General features: G+C 44.7%; 2 protein-coding genes across 4 annotated transcripts in view; both read right to left on the bottom strand.

Moving 5' to 3' along the window:
• Positions 1 to 5952, bottom strand: part of NCLN (nicalin) — a 45275-nt gene extending 39323 nt beyond the window's left edge. The window contains exons 1-2 of one of the 3 annotated variants that reach the window (XM_085892429.1): positions 5350 to 5952; positions 3234 to 3443 (exon numbers count right to left, since the gene is read on the bottom strand). The gene's annotated coding sequence lies outside the window, so the exon portion shown is untranslated. The other 2 variants (XM_085892428.1, XM_085892430.1) reach the window with 2 other exon arrangements.
• On the bottom strand, positions 2097 to 13437 carry LOC147021957 (ribonuclease P protein subunit p25-like protein). The gene is made up of 3 exons (XM_085890477.1): positions 13270 to 13437; positions 3234 to 3443; positions 2097 to 2138 (listed from the first exon to the last, which is right to left on the bottom strand). The coding sequence occupies exons 1-3, from the start codon at positions 13435 to 13437 to the stop codon at positions 2097 to 2099; spliced, it is 420 nt and encodes a 139-aa protein (XP_085746603.1).
• Positions 13438 to 14352: the final 915 nt, after the last annotated feature.

The raw sequence follows: 14352 nt of genomic DNA, 5'->3' as shown, positions 1-14352 counted from the left end.
AAAGAAATGATTTTTTACCAAACACTGTAAGGTTCCTAGCCTGAGCTACTGGACGTGTAGTTTCTGAGAAGAAAGCAAATATCTCTCTTGGGGACAACACCCCCCCGTAGACCTTTTTTTTTTAATAGTGTGAACAAACTTTAGTACATCACAGGTGATAAATGTGGTGGGAAAGCATCATCGGAATGGTGTAGTTTCTGAGAAGAAAGCAAATACATATTTTTGGGGGGGCAACCCTCCCCCCATGTCAAAACCCCCTTAGACCCCACTTTTTTAATGTCGTGAACAAACTTTCGTACATCACGGGCCTTAAAGTTTGGAGTGAAGTTTCATCGGAATTGCATGTGTAGTTTCTGAGAAGAAAGCAAATACCTATTTTGGGGGGCAACCCCCGTCGATCCCCTTAGGGCCCGATTTTTTTTTTAATGCCATGAACAAACTTTGGTACATACAGAGTGATAAAGTTTGTTGTAAATTTACATCAAAATCGTATGTGTAGTTCCAGCGAAGTTGCAAGTATTTGTGGATGGACGGACGGAGGGACAGCGCGCCATCCCGTAAGCTTCCCGGAACTACATTCCAGGTGAGCTAAAAATGAGAGGGGAGGGAGAAGAGAAGCGAGAGGAGGGGAAGAAGGAGGGGAGAAGTTTCCTTTTGTATCCATCCTGCCCACCCCAATCATCCCCACACCAATTGTTTGTCAAAGTCTTCCACTATTTTGTCCTTCAACTCTGCTGTTGACGTTTCCCTCCAGGTTTTTATGTATTTGCTTTCTTCTCCAAAACTACACACACAATTTCCATGAAACTTGACCACAACCATCAGCACCCGTGACGTACCAAAGTTTGTTCACAGCATTAAAAAAACGAAAACCAAAAAAATCCGAGGTATTTACTTTCTTCTCCGTTACATATTTTATGGGTCATCCATGCCCACCAGTGGTTGCCTGGTTATCTTATCTAGCCGCTACCAGGCGAGCGCCCAAGAATATTGCCCCTATGTTTATATTTATTACGATGATGAATGAGAAGATTTGCCGGTTTTGACCCATCTTGGGTTTTTGCTTTTGCCATGGTGTGGAGTACCATAAAGTGATCCCTGCTGCTGAACAATCAGCTGAATAGACCAGGTAGGCTCTCATATGTAGACGAAGCGACTTTTTAGAGAAGATACTCCAACTTTAGTTTTGTATATAGCGGGTGGGTACCGACATGTTTTGCCACGCCATACCTACATAGTGAGAGTGCACTCTCTGATAAAACATACAAAATAGTGAAGTGATTAAAAGTTATATTGGATCACGTCTCGATAGACTTCCACCTCCCCTATTGTCTGTTTCTAAAACTGCCAACCCTTTTGACCTATTTATTTTGTGTTGTCGACTTTAAAAGAACACAAATGACAGATTCCAAAGGGTCTGTGAAGCCTGGACGTAGCACTTTTGGTGGGAATAGTCTGGCGCATTAATGAACTCAGAGTGGTTTGAGTGACAGGTCTCGAGGAGTCGCTTTGCCCCCAGACTGGGTTCTCGTCCAATCGTGAATGGGAGGGGAGATGCACATCAGTGTTGAGGGTGGGGGCCAGAGACTTAAGAAAGCCCACACAGCAAGGTAAAAAAGTAAAAGAATATAGTTTACCAGAACCAGCTGTAAAGGAGTTTTATTTCTGGGAACAGGTTGAACAGCAGTTTTCCGAATCGGCTGCATCATTTTGCCAGGCTGTTCTGCAACACCACACCCCCAATGTGCCAGCCATGCCTCTGACCCTAATCCTGTCTGGGTGCTCGCAAGCTCCGGGACGGTGCGCTAACTGAACTGTGAGGGGTGGGGGACCTGATCCTGACTCGCTGTGCCTCACCGGCACGGCTCGGCCATTTTCGTCACATTGCAATATATTGCAAACCATGGTGTCTGTCCGTGCATTTGTCTGTCTCCCGTTTACAGAAGACACCTTCTTTGCTGCGTTTGAAAAGCTCAACATTCACTTTTGAAATGGGAGAACGCGCATGAATAATGTTGATGCCAAATTTTATTTCACAAGCAGGATATTCTGCCCTCTTCAGACAAATTCAACCTCCGCCACCCAATGTTGCTTCACTATTTCACGGTGAGCAGTACAAGTAGCTCAGAGCTTTGGCTCTGAATGAAATCGAGAGTACAACACAAATGACCTTTTTGAAGTCCGTTAAGTAATTTCAATTGTTCAAATAACTTAAATTTTCCCCATCGCTGGGGATGGATACGTTTCCCATCACTGGGGACAGGTACTTTTGCTCATCCTCTAATAATCTCATCTCCACCACTAGATTGGTCTCAAACAGGAACAGGAATCACAAGAATAATGATTTTATGGTTATTAAGGGCAATGCAAGAACCTTTCCAAACAAAAGTAATCCAAAACTGTTTTGAAGAACTGCGGGTATATTTTAACATACCTACACAGCAAGGGTCAACTTGACGGCAAAACTTATAACAAAATACAATCACAATAACCTCTCCGGCAGAGGTCATATAAATGTGCCAAATTCCACATTTGAGCTTCTTCCAAATCTTCAGCATTGGTCTTGTGCATTTCCCACACTCTGGACCTTTGCAGCTCCCTTTCCTCCACTCGGAGAGCCTGCCCTCTGCCCTGGACCAGAACACCCCCGGCCTCTAAAAGAATGCAATCGGCCTTCACGCGATGTCATCCCTCTTCCTCTTTGTGGCCCATCCAACCCTCCACCTCTGGTTCCCTTTTGAATACAACCCCGAAACCGTCCCTTCCATTTTGACTTTTTCCCAACTGATCCAGTTGTAGTGCCAATCTTTGCTTGGTCTTCTGACTCAGGCCATCTGCCAAGAAATGGGCCAGGGAGCTGATAACCAGGTAATGATGGATTCAAGGGGTCCTGTTGGAGAGAAAAGGTGCTATCCTCGAGTTCCTGAAAACATTCGAACTGGTCTCAGATGTTATTCAATACACAAGGTGTCTCAATAAAATGTATACAGATTAATACAGTTCAAAAAAATTGCAGAGTGGTGATGTTGAGTGTTACTAATATCTAACAAATGGCATTAGCGTGTGATGGAATGAATACACGTCAATCAGCTGTTACCCATAAGGTAGTGCAGAATGACAAAATAGTATAGTTTTCGATATATAAAGGCTATGTATTTTTATGAAGATATCTGATATGACAATGAATCACAACAGTGCAGGGGTTGCATACTTGCAGTCAGTGCTGTACTGACCTTCGAGAGCAACACAGAAATTGTTGGAATCTGTCGAGTAACTGTAAGGTTGTCCAAGCCAGATTCCGGTGCCAGTGGCTTCCAGCGCTCCTCAACAACACGGTAAGCAAGGCGGGCTATCTGATGCAAGGATGGCTCTCTCCGGCGCACAATCTCCACACAAGTCACGGTTTTTGCTGGTGCAGATTTGCCACTTCCCACAAACGCAACCTGTGTACGAGTCATGTGATGTACAACAGTTCATGGGGTCACAAAAAGCTGACCATGTAAGAAAAAACAAAAAGGAGCAATGTGCTACATTTCGGATGCACCACTTTGGGATTTTGGATGCACTGTGCCTCTTAGCACATTGCCTGACTTGCTCGGGTGTCCCGTTGGAGTACGGTAACATGGCGAACAGGCCCGAAACCCTTGTACTTAAAAAATCCATCGAAAAGTTATTAAAAAGGAGAATAGGATGTATTTTTTGTTGAGTTTAGCAGTGAGTGCATGGAGTCAACTGCATTCCATAACAGGGGGTAAAACACACACACACACACACACACACACACACACACACACACACACACACACACACACACACACACACACACACACACACACACACACACACACACACACACACACACACACACACACACTACAACAGCAGAGCATCATTTTTAATACATCCATGTCATTCTCGCATCACATCACAAAGATTAACGAGAAGGGCACGCGGTAGAGTGCATACCTCCACCATGTAATTCCTGATCCACGAGAACATATCGGGCCCAATACATTTTTGAAATATCATGCTATACAGTATACAGTACAATATCGTTTTGGCCCTATCTCTCAATGGAGAAAAATCGTTTTAAAAATTAAATAAACCTTGCCAAAAGGTGACCACGTGTGACTTCTTTAAGGTCACACTGAGGTGAACAGAGCTGCTATTCACCAGGAGCGACTCCATGAGGAATATCTGCCTACGAGAGATTCCGATGACAATCGTTCTACAGAGCAACCATGAAAAATATGCATTTGCCTCATAACGTCACCAAATGACGTCATAATGTCTCAAGCTTGACATATCTAGAAAGCACTCATCGAGGTGTTCAATTTGAGGTACTACACGATATGGTTCCTAAAACTTGAAAATTTGACCTTGGGGTCAAATATGTTTGACCTAAGGCGCTAACCATGAAGGTCAAGGCCAATCGCCACCAAAAATTAATCAGCTGAGCGCCAGACCATGAACTATATTCCCATGAAGTTTGAAGACGATCCGATCAAAATTACTCAAAAAATAAGGGTTTCGTCGACTCCCCTGATTTGCGACAAAGTGACCTTGACCTTCAAAATTTTGTGCACTGAAAGGGACCTCTATAGGCCTCTGATATGCGAAGTTACAAAAATTTCCAATGATAACTGTGCTCTGCAGAATTTTTTATACGTGATTACAGACAAACAAACAAACAAAAAAAATAAAAAACATACAAGCTGACTGACGTATCTTGCAAAAACTTCGTTTTGGCAAGATAATAATTCTCGTATCCAAATCCAGATTCGGATCTTCACCAAAATCGAATGAATTCGTCCTTGTCACACACCCAACCTGTCCACCAAGTTTTATCTGAATCCGTCCACAACTTTTTGAGATATCCTGTACACAGACAGACAGAAAGGGGTGAAAACTTACCCTCCTTCACCTTCGGTGGCGGAGATAAAAACACCCAGGCTGAACACACTTGGGGCACTCACAGGCACAGACTTTGGACACAACAAAGAAACAACATCACTAAGATACAAACAGTACATTATATCAGTCATTAACTACGCCAGTTCATCTTGAGCCTATAGCCTATGAAACGCACATCTCAACACCCATCAGACCAAACAAAACAAAGCCCTTCGCATTATCACAGGTTGCACATTAACAGCACCCATCGAACACCTACACACAGAGGTAAAAATGCTATAAATCGACGTCCTCAAAGACACGACAGTGACATCCTCCAAAACATTCCCCCCAATGAACAATGGAAACTACAAAAAAAACACACCCACATCACCACAAACACAATCAACAAACGAGGGCCCAAACAGTAAACCCCAACCCATCCATGACACAGACCAACTACTCTCCAGGTCCGATCTTGTTCACTTTGCACGCCTCCATTGTGGACACCACCCACAGCTCCACAATACAAACACAGACTCGACGACACCACTGACGACACCTGCAACCTCTAACAGGACGCCCCACACACAACAATACACGTATGGAAGACTGCACAGTCCTGGCTCCACTTGGACAAGAGTACAACATCATAGATGTGAGGGATATCTGTGTCGCCACTGGGATATCGATCGGCATTATCCGTGCCAGGGGCCTGTTCGAGCGAAACTGACCGGTGCAACACACCAACAACAACAACCCCTTGCTTCATCACTATCAGGTTGCATGAATTGACTTGTCAGGAAAAAAAAAACTTTTTTTAATGTTGGGATGTAATCCCCAAAAAACAACCAAACAAGGTAAGAATGACACCACAATACAACACCACAATCATTTTGCTGATTGTCATCATATCTTTTGACATTTTTCTGTCTCAATCCCACAACAACAAAAATACACAATAACAAAAATACACAATAACACCAACCCACACTAAAAATCTGAAATTACTGCGAACAGTGTCAAAAGATAATAATCAATGTCAAAAGATGTCGTGATTGCAATCTGGAAAAGGATTGTGGTGTTTTATTGTACTGTCATTCCTTCCTACCTTCTTTGTTTTTTGAAGTGGGGGGCGGGGGGGGGATCCATCCCAACATGCTTAAAAAAAATTTTTTATGTTGTTTCCTGCCTTGTTTCTGTTTTTTGGGGGTTTTTTAGTCGAGGTGAGAATCATGCGGTAAAGTGTGGTTCAGAAATCCTGTGTTGATGTGTATGTGTATGTGTGTACGTGTGTGTGTGTGTGTGTGTGTGTGTGTGTGTGTGTGTGTGTGTGTGTGTGTGTGTGTGTGTGTGTGTGTGTGTGTGTGTGTGTGTGTGTGTGTGTGTGTGTGTGTGTGTGTGTGTGTTAGGGATGTTATTTTTGAGGTTAACATCGGCCAAATTTCTGAAATCCTCAATTTAATTTGATGTGTGGTGTGATGTGTATTGCAGCGCTATGTTCCTTGGTGTAATTTTGATGTGTATTGCAGCGCTATGTTCCTTGGTGTAATTTTTTTAAAGAGTCACTGTTGATTTTGAGGGGGCTACTTTCATTCTGTTGATGGCGAGCCAGGTTTGTAGGGTGTTGAGGAAGGGTTGAAGTTGTGCTGTAGCAGTGTTGATGTTGCTATGAGTAGAGGTAATGGTTATATTGTTGTGGGCCGGGGTTCGGTGGCGAGGACGACCGCCAGATGGAGCAGTCGGGCCGTCTCCCACCGAACACCGGAATTGAAAGGTCGTAACCCTTGGATAACTCCAAAGGTCACGGGTCCCTTCGCGGACCGGTCGCCAATATTTGGACGGCGTGAGGTAGGGTTAATTGTCTAATTTCAATATACCTCAGTACCCACGCCGTCTAACTACCGGGGAAGCCACACCCTCGGCCGACTTTGTCCGAACCGAGTCGCTGTTACCGACTCGGACACGGCATAACCGTGCGGGAGTTACCAAAGCCGCGCCGGTCCAATGACAACTTACGCCACTGACGGCCTCACTAATTCTCAATACGCACCGTGCTGGGTCAATGAAAGAAAGTGACAGACAACGAGCTGGTACATTGAACAATTGGGGGTTTATCAGGGGGGCAGGGGAGCAAAAAGAGCAGAGTTATCCGAATATGCAGGAAAATGTACAATGAAGAAAAACACTGAACCATTTCTACTTACAGACGGGGCCCACGGACACACACACACACACACACACACACACACACACACACACACACACACACACACACACACACACACACACACACACACACACACACACACACACACACCCAAAAGAAATGGACCCCGTGGGGTCTTTATTCGGTCCCTCAGCCCAGGAGGGAAAGGTGAGCTGGGGACCAGAGCCTTGTCGGGTACCTCTCCGCCTCGTGCGGTCACACCGTACTTCAACCACTACAGTGGGACCCGAACCCACGCTCCAAAATCCACGGGCCCATGACCCCGGCCGCTCGGCCTCCACCACCACGATGAGCCACCGCGAAGGACCGCAGACGAAAAGCCACCAAGACCAAACCAATCGCCACTATGACTGCCGTACACTGGTCCTGACAACCACTCTACTCTTCTTGCCAGGTCAGAGGGATTTCTTCCCCTCCCACTCGCCTCCTGATTGGACGAGGGGTTGTCGGGCGATCAGTGGCCTTCCCTCATTGGTCAGGGCGCCTCGGCCCTGCTCGCCCATTGGCTGGAGGAAACGCTCCATGCTCTTCCTCGGAGCGGAGCCTTGATCTGAAGTGAATGGAGGCTCCGCCCACGCCTTCAGCCAAAAACACGTGGACAATGGAATCGATGGTGCGGAGAGGTGGAGGATTGATGCAAAAAAAACCTAACTATAAAGAAATTTCGCAGCACACATGTAATTCCCATTAGACAGAAGGACGGGACCCTGACTATAATCACATACTTATCGAAATAACTGAACTACGGGGGCTGCTGTCTGTTTGCGTGCAAATGGCTTCCAGATTCGTAACAATATCGTCCGCATACGAGACGATTGTATGTTGTCGGGTGGTTGTGGAATGTCATGCATAAACAGATTAAAGAGTGTGGGGGAGAGGACCGAGCCTTGAGGGACTCCGTTTGGACAGTCTCGTGTGTGATGACTTGCCGTTAAAAATTACGAATGACTGTCTGTGTGATAGGTAGTTTGCCAGCCAGCGTTTGGTGGTGTCCTGCATGTTTGTGTTCATCATTTTGTTTGTAAGAGATTTGGGAGTGTGTCAAATGCTTTGCTGATGTCTACTGTGGTGTGTATTTTGGTGTTTTTCTATTATTGAAGCCTTCAAAGGTATTTTGTATGAGGTTTGTGAAGAGAGTGTTGGTGAAGTGGTTTGGTCTGAATCCGTGTTGGGTGTGTGAGAGCGATGTGAGGGTTTGTGAGTGTGAGTGCAAGGCATTCTGTAACCTTCGAGGGTGTGCAAAGTAATGTGATAGGTCTGTAGGAGGCTGCTTTGGTGGGATCTTTGTTTGGTTTATGGAGAGTAATGATTTTGCAGAGTTTCTGGATTTGGGGAATTCTTGAGTTTTGGTCGCAGAAGTTGGTTATATTGTTACGAATCTGGAAGCCATTTGCACACAAACAGACAGCAGCCCCCGTAGTTCAGTTATTTCGATAAGTATGTGATTATAGTTAGAATCCTTCCTTCTGTCTAATGGGAATTTCATGTGTGCGCTACGAGTTATTTTATACATCAACTACAACAACAACAACGGACCGTCGCCTCGCTCCACCGTCGCCATTACGCACGTGGCCTTAGGTGAGGAGGTCGGCGGAGTGACAATCGCCTCAGCTCCGACTCCACCCCAGAAAGGTGGGAGTTGCCCCGCCTACCATGGGCCTGTCCAATGAGGGATGGCCAGCGAACCGCACGATGCAACCTTCCAATCAGGAGGCGAGTGGTGAGAAAAGAAATCCCTCCGACCTCAAGAGAACCAGTGATCGGCGTGTTTGGTCTGACGGTCTGGATCAGCCTCGCCTGATGTCGCCCGATCAGGGAAAGCTTTTCCGGACTTGATCACCGGTCACCTCGTCATCTCTCACCTCGTCCACCTTCGTGCTGGCTGGCGACCGTCGCCCCTTCCCTCGTCCCTGGTGCTGCGTTGTGTGGTGGGTTCGAGTCCCGCCACCGGACAAGCTTGACCAGACCGCACGAGGCGGACAGGTGCAAGAGTAGGCTCTCGCCCTCAGCTCGCCTTCCCTCCGAGTTGAAAGGCCAAAATAAAGACCCGATGGGGTCCATTTCTTTTGGGTGTGTGTGTGTGTGTGTGTCCGTGGGCCCGTCTTTAAGTAGGATTGATTCAGTGTTTTTCATTGTACATTGTTTGCATCGCTTTTATTCGGTTGCAACTCTGCTCTGTCTCCCTTCCCGATTATTGCCTATTATAAATAAACCCCCAATTGTTAAATGTTCCAGTTCGTTGCCTGCGTTTTCTTCAATTGACCCAGCACGGTTCGTGCTTGAGAAATAGTGAGGCCGTTTGTGCCGTAAATTGTTCATTTGGTCCGGCGCGGCTTTGTTAACTTCCACTCGGTTCCGCTGGATCCGAGTCGGTAACAGCGACTCGGTTCTGACAAAGTCGGCCGAGGGTGTGGCTTCCCCGGTAGTTAGACGGCATGGGTACTTGGGTATATTGAAATTAGGTAATTAACCCTACCCCACGCTATCAAAATATTGGTGACCACGGTCCGCTAAGGGACCCGTGACCTTTTGGAGTTATCCAAGGGTTACGACCTTGCAATTCCGGGTGTTCGGTAGAGACGACCCCACTGCTCCACCTCGCAGTCGCTCCTCGCCACCGACCCCCGACCCACAACAATATTTGTGAGGGCTGATATGCCGTGTGGTCAGGTGTTTTCAATGCAAATTGGAGATGTCAGGGCCGGTAGCCTGCACGTTTTTGATGATTTTTGTTGTTTGTGCGGGACTGAATGGTGTGATGGTGGTGACGAATTGGCACCTTCGTTTGCGTCTTGTAATTTTGCTTTACTCTTTTCTTGGGTCCTCCATAACGTGTTTGTGTACGTACGTACGTACGTACGTACGTACGTATGGCGTACGTCGTGTCTGTATTTTGTTAAGAGCGTACATCGAAAACCGTTCAGTGGAGGAAAAGCTTCTCACATTGTCAATTTTCATCCAATCAATTTGAAACTTGAACAGGATTTACATATCTGGTCGCTGAATTAAACCACCAACTATTTTTGAGGTCAACATTGGCCAAACCTTCTAAAATTGTCAATTTTCATCCAAGGGACTTGAAATTTGAACAGGATTTACGTACCAAGTCACTTATATTCAACCACCAATTATTTTTGAGGTCAACATGGGCCAAAATTTATTAAAATGTCAATTTTCATCCAATCGACTTGAAATTTGAACAGGATTTTCATTCAAATGACCATCATGTGTCACATGGTCTGGCAGCCATATTGGATCTAATGGTAAATCCTTGAAAATATTCGTAGGAGAAACCACTTAACCGATCAATGCAAAATTTAACTAATTGGTTAACTACCCATGGGAAATATGGTTTGACAAAGATGATGTCATTGGTCACGTGGTGTGGCAGCCATATTGGTTCAAATAAAAAGAAAAAAAAACCTTAAAAAAAAACAAAACAGTTGGCTTGCACCAAGTCCTTCTCAAGACTGTGCAGGGTATGTATTCCATGAATGCCATCTAGTTATTTCTCTGATGGTATGTCGTCTGTGGTAGTTATAGCTGAATGTGAGGGTGTTATTCCACTGTTGGAGTTGGTGATGCTGTTTATGGATTTGTACAAGTGGATGGTATTGCTTGAGTGGTCTAGTGTGTGGAGAAAGGAGTGCCAGTTTTGTGGGGGTTTTTTCCCCACTTTATTCTGTTGTTGATTTATGTGTTTAGTGTTTGAATCCTTTCTACTACGTCTGGTGCTTTTGGATGTTGGTGTGCTGTGTTTTAACTCTCAATGTTTGATGAGGTGTGCGATTTCTGTGTGTAGTTGGGGTTGTATTTTTTGATATTGCCCTTTGGAACGTATTTAGTAGCTGCAGTTGTGATAATAATATGGAACCGTTTGATGTGGATGTCAATGTTGGTGATGATGTTATTGTTGAGTTGTTGGAATTCTTGTTCAGAGTTAAGCGCAAAGTTATCGCACATCGCTTTTTTGTAATTGGTGAATATTTTTCGCTCTTTTTAGCTTTTTTATCTTGCCAAAACGAAGTTTTTGCAAGATATGTTAGTCAGCTTGTATGTTTTTTTGTTTGTTTGTCTGTAATCACGTATAAAAAATTCTGCAGAGCACAGTTATCATCGGAAATTTTTGTAACTTCGCATATCAGAGGCCTATAGAGGTCCCTTTCAGTGCACACAATTATGAAGGTCAAGGTCAAAGGTCAAGGTCACTTTGGCGCAAATCAGGGGAGTCGACGAAACCCTTATTTTTTGAGTAATTTTGATTGGATCGTCTTCAAACTTCATGGGAATATAGTTCATGGTCTGGCGCTCAGCTGATTAATTTTTGGTGGCGATTGGCCTTGACCTTCATATGTTTTTTTTTTTTTTGGTCTGTAATCACGTATAAATCACTCTGCAGAGCACAGTTCTTCTTCTTCTTCTTTCGGCTGCTCCCGTCAGGGGTTGCCACAGCGGATCATCCGTATGATCCGCATAGTGATTTGGCATATGTTTTACGCCGGATGCCCTTCCTGACACAACCCTGGTCGCCTCTTACGACACAGGAATATGGTACACCTATTTTAACCGGGTATACACCGGCCCAGTATACTGGTACTCATTTCGCCGACCTCGGAAGGATGACAGGCTGAGTCAACCCCCTGGTGTATTAATTCAGTGGCCCAACGGGGCTTGAACTCAGGACCTTTTGGATCCCAAGCCGCTGCCCTAACCACTGCGCCAACACCAGGCTATTATGCAGAGCACAGTTATCATTGGAAATTTTTGTAACTTCGCATATCAGAGGCCTATCGAGGTCCCTTTCAGTGCACAAAATTTTGAAGGTCAAGGTAAAAGGTCACTGTCGCAAATCAGGGGAGTCGACGAAACCCTTATTTTTTGAGTAATTTTGATCGGATCGTCTTCAAACTTCATGGGAATATAGTTCATGGTCTGGCGCTCAGCTGATTAATTTTTGGTGGCGATTGGCCTTGACCTTCATGGTTAGCGCCTGAGGTCAAACATATTTGTCAAACCCCAAGGTCAAATTTTCAAGTTTTAGGAATCATATCGTGTAGTACCTCAAATTGAACAGCTCGATGAGTGCTTTCTAGATATGTCAAGCTTGATACATTATGACATCATTTGGTGACATTATGAGGCAAAAGCATATTTTTCATGGTTACTCTGTAGAACGATTCTCATCGGAATCTCTCGTAGGCAGATATTCCTCAAGGAGTCGCTCCTGGTGGATAGCAGCTCTGTTCACCTCAGTGTGACCTTAAAGAAGTCACACGTGGTCACCTTTTGGCAAGATACGGGTCACCCTGCGGGTGACATTGGTTTATTTGTCTGTCAGTCAGTCAGTCCGGCCGTCCACAAATACAATTTATTTTGTGAAACTACACATACAATTTTGCTGAAACTTTACCACAACCTTCATCAATTACCGTGTATGTATCAAAGTTTGTTCATGGCAATAAAACAAAAAGGGTAAATTAAAACAACAATAAAAAAATAAAATTGGGCTCTAAGGGGGTCTACGGGGTGGGGTTGAGGTTCCCCCCATAACAGGTATTTGCTACAACATTGGTTCATTGGTACATTTTGCTGATTCTGTCCCACGTTGACTTCCTCCTCACTATCATTATTCTACCAGGTGAGCGCCCAGCGGTATTTCCCCCATTTTGTTTTTGTTTGCGTTGAGGTCTATAGCTGTATTACTGGTCATAATGGCAAGTAGGTGATCTGAAGGGAGTTGTTGCACTGTTCTCCATGTGGTTGTGGTTTCTCTCCAAGATTCATCCCCAATAGTTGCTTCGATATTTACAGAGCAAGGGGTATTTAATATTGCTGCAAGGTGAGCATTTTGAAGAAACGATGCGCACATTTTAAAGGAGCAATTATGCTCGATTCAATGTCAGGCTGCAACCTTGTTTTTAACACTGCAGTGAAGAACACTGTTAATATGGCACGTTTTGAGTCAATCCTTTAAAAAAAAACATATAATCTACATCCAAATGCTTTCTCAACAAGATTATTTCTTAAAGTTGAAAATGGTTTGTGTATGTAAATAAAAACGTTCTTGATGACATACGCGTGAGCAATCCTCGATTGCTTTGCAACATCTGGCACCTTCGTGCAAAATTCGATGAGATCTTAGTTACCTTTGCACGTGGTCCTTCCTCAGCAAGTCGGGCAAACACGGGTGTGAGCAGGTTTCTGATTTTACTTCCATCATGTACACGGATCACCATAAGATCTTCCGGAACCACATCTTCAAACGGACGTGGTGATGGGTGATCGATCACCTCGTGTCGTTCATAATTCTCCATTCTGCACACGTGTTTTGCAGTCGTAGTTTTTTGGGGGGGAAGATGAAAAGAGTGGCAGAACACTTAATGGATAACAATGGTAAAAACAATCAAATATTACTTGTACAAGGTAGAACACGACCATTACAAATCATTCTTCGTTATGCCTGGAATAACCATAATTATGATAACCATGTCCCAAATAGTCCCAAGCATTGCTCACAAACCAAGTACAGATACAGTACAATCAAACGCAGGCAGTGGCACAAATACAACACACAAGGAATGTTGACACACGAGGCCGTTTGGCCCATCATGCCTGCATTCCACCAACACCACATCGTGATGGTTCATCAACTTTTTTAAATTGTATGAGAGTGGGTGGGGAGAACAGTGGGGGAGACACAGGGACATAACCAGGGTATTTTGTTTTGTGCATGTGCACGCACCATATCAGAATTATATATTTAAGTTGCTTTTATTATTTTCTTTTTTTTTCTGAGTGAGGGGGGAGGCAGGGGGAGAGGGGGTGGGGATGTGGGGTTGTAGAGTGAGGAATGGATAAAAACACTGACAACACATTGATCTTTTGACGAGACCCTCTCACAGACATCACAATCACTACACATGTGCACAATAACCAATCCATACCGAAACTATATACCAGTCCGGTCAATGTCCAGGTACCTCTCTGCTCCCGATGTTTCTAGCGGCCGATCAAATTACAGTTCAAATCCATCTACTGTTTTTGTCACCACGACCTTTCCAGGGAGACTGTTCCATCAATTAACTACTCTCTGAGTGAAAGACCCCTACCTTACTACCGCCCTAACTCTCCTCTTATCTTAACTCTCCTCTGCCATCGAAGATGGATGGAGGTTACTGTTTTCACCCGTCTGTTTGTTTGTTTGTGAACAGTATAACGGAAAAACTCCT

The sequence above is a fragment of the Eptatretus burgeri genome, chromosome 8 (assembly GCF_056783735.1).
Source record: "Eptatretus burgeri isolate ZD-2024b chromosome 8, Ebu_testis_v1, whole genome shotgun sequence".
Taxonomy (NCBI): Eukaryota; Metazoa; Chordata; class Myxini; order Myxiniformes; family Myxinidae; genus Eptatretus; species Eptatretus burgeri.
Note: the sequence above shows the minus strand (reverse complement) of the source record. Positions and strands in the feature narration are given on the sequence as shown.

Excerpts from the sequence above, each read along its gene's own strand:
- LOC147021957 (XM_085890477.1), bottom strand. The coding sequence starts at position 13,437 with ATGGAGAATTATGAACGACACGAGGTGATCGATCACCCATCACCACGT. Across the intron at positions 3,444-13,269 it reads AGGAAGGACCACGTGCAAAG|GTTGCGTTTGTGGGAAGTGG; the intron begins GTAACTAAGATC and ends ACTCGTACACAG. Across the intron at positions 2,139-3,233 it reads TTTCTGTGTTGCTCTCGAAG|AGCCAAAGCTCTGAGCTACT; the intron begins GTCAGTACAGCA and ends GATTTCATTCAG.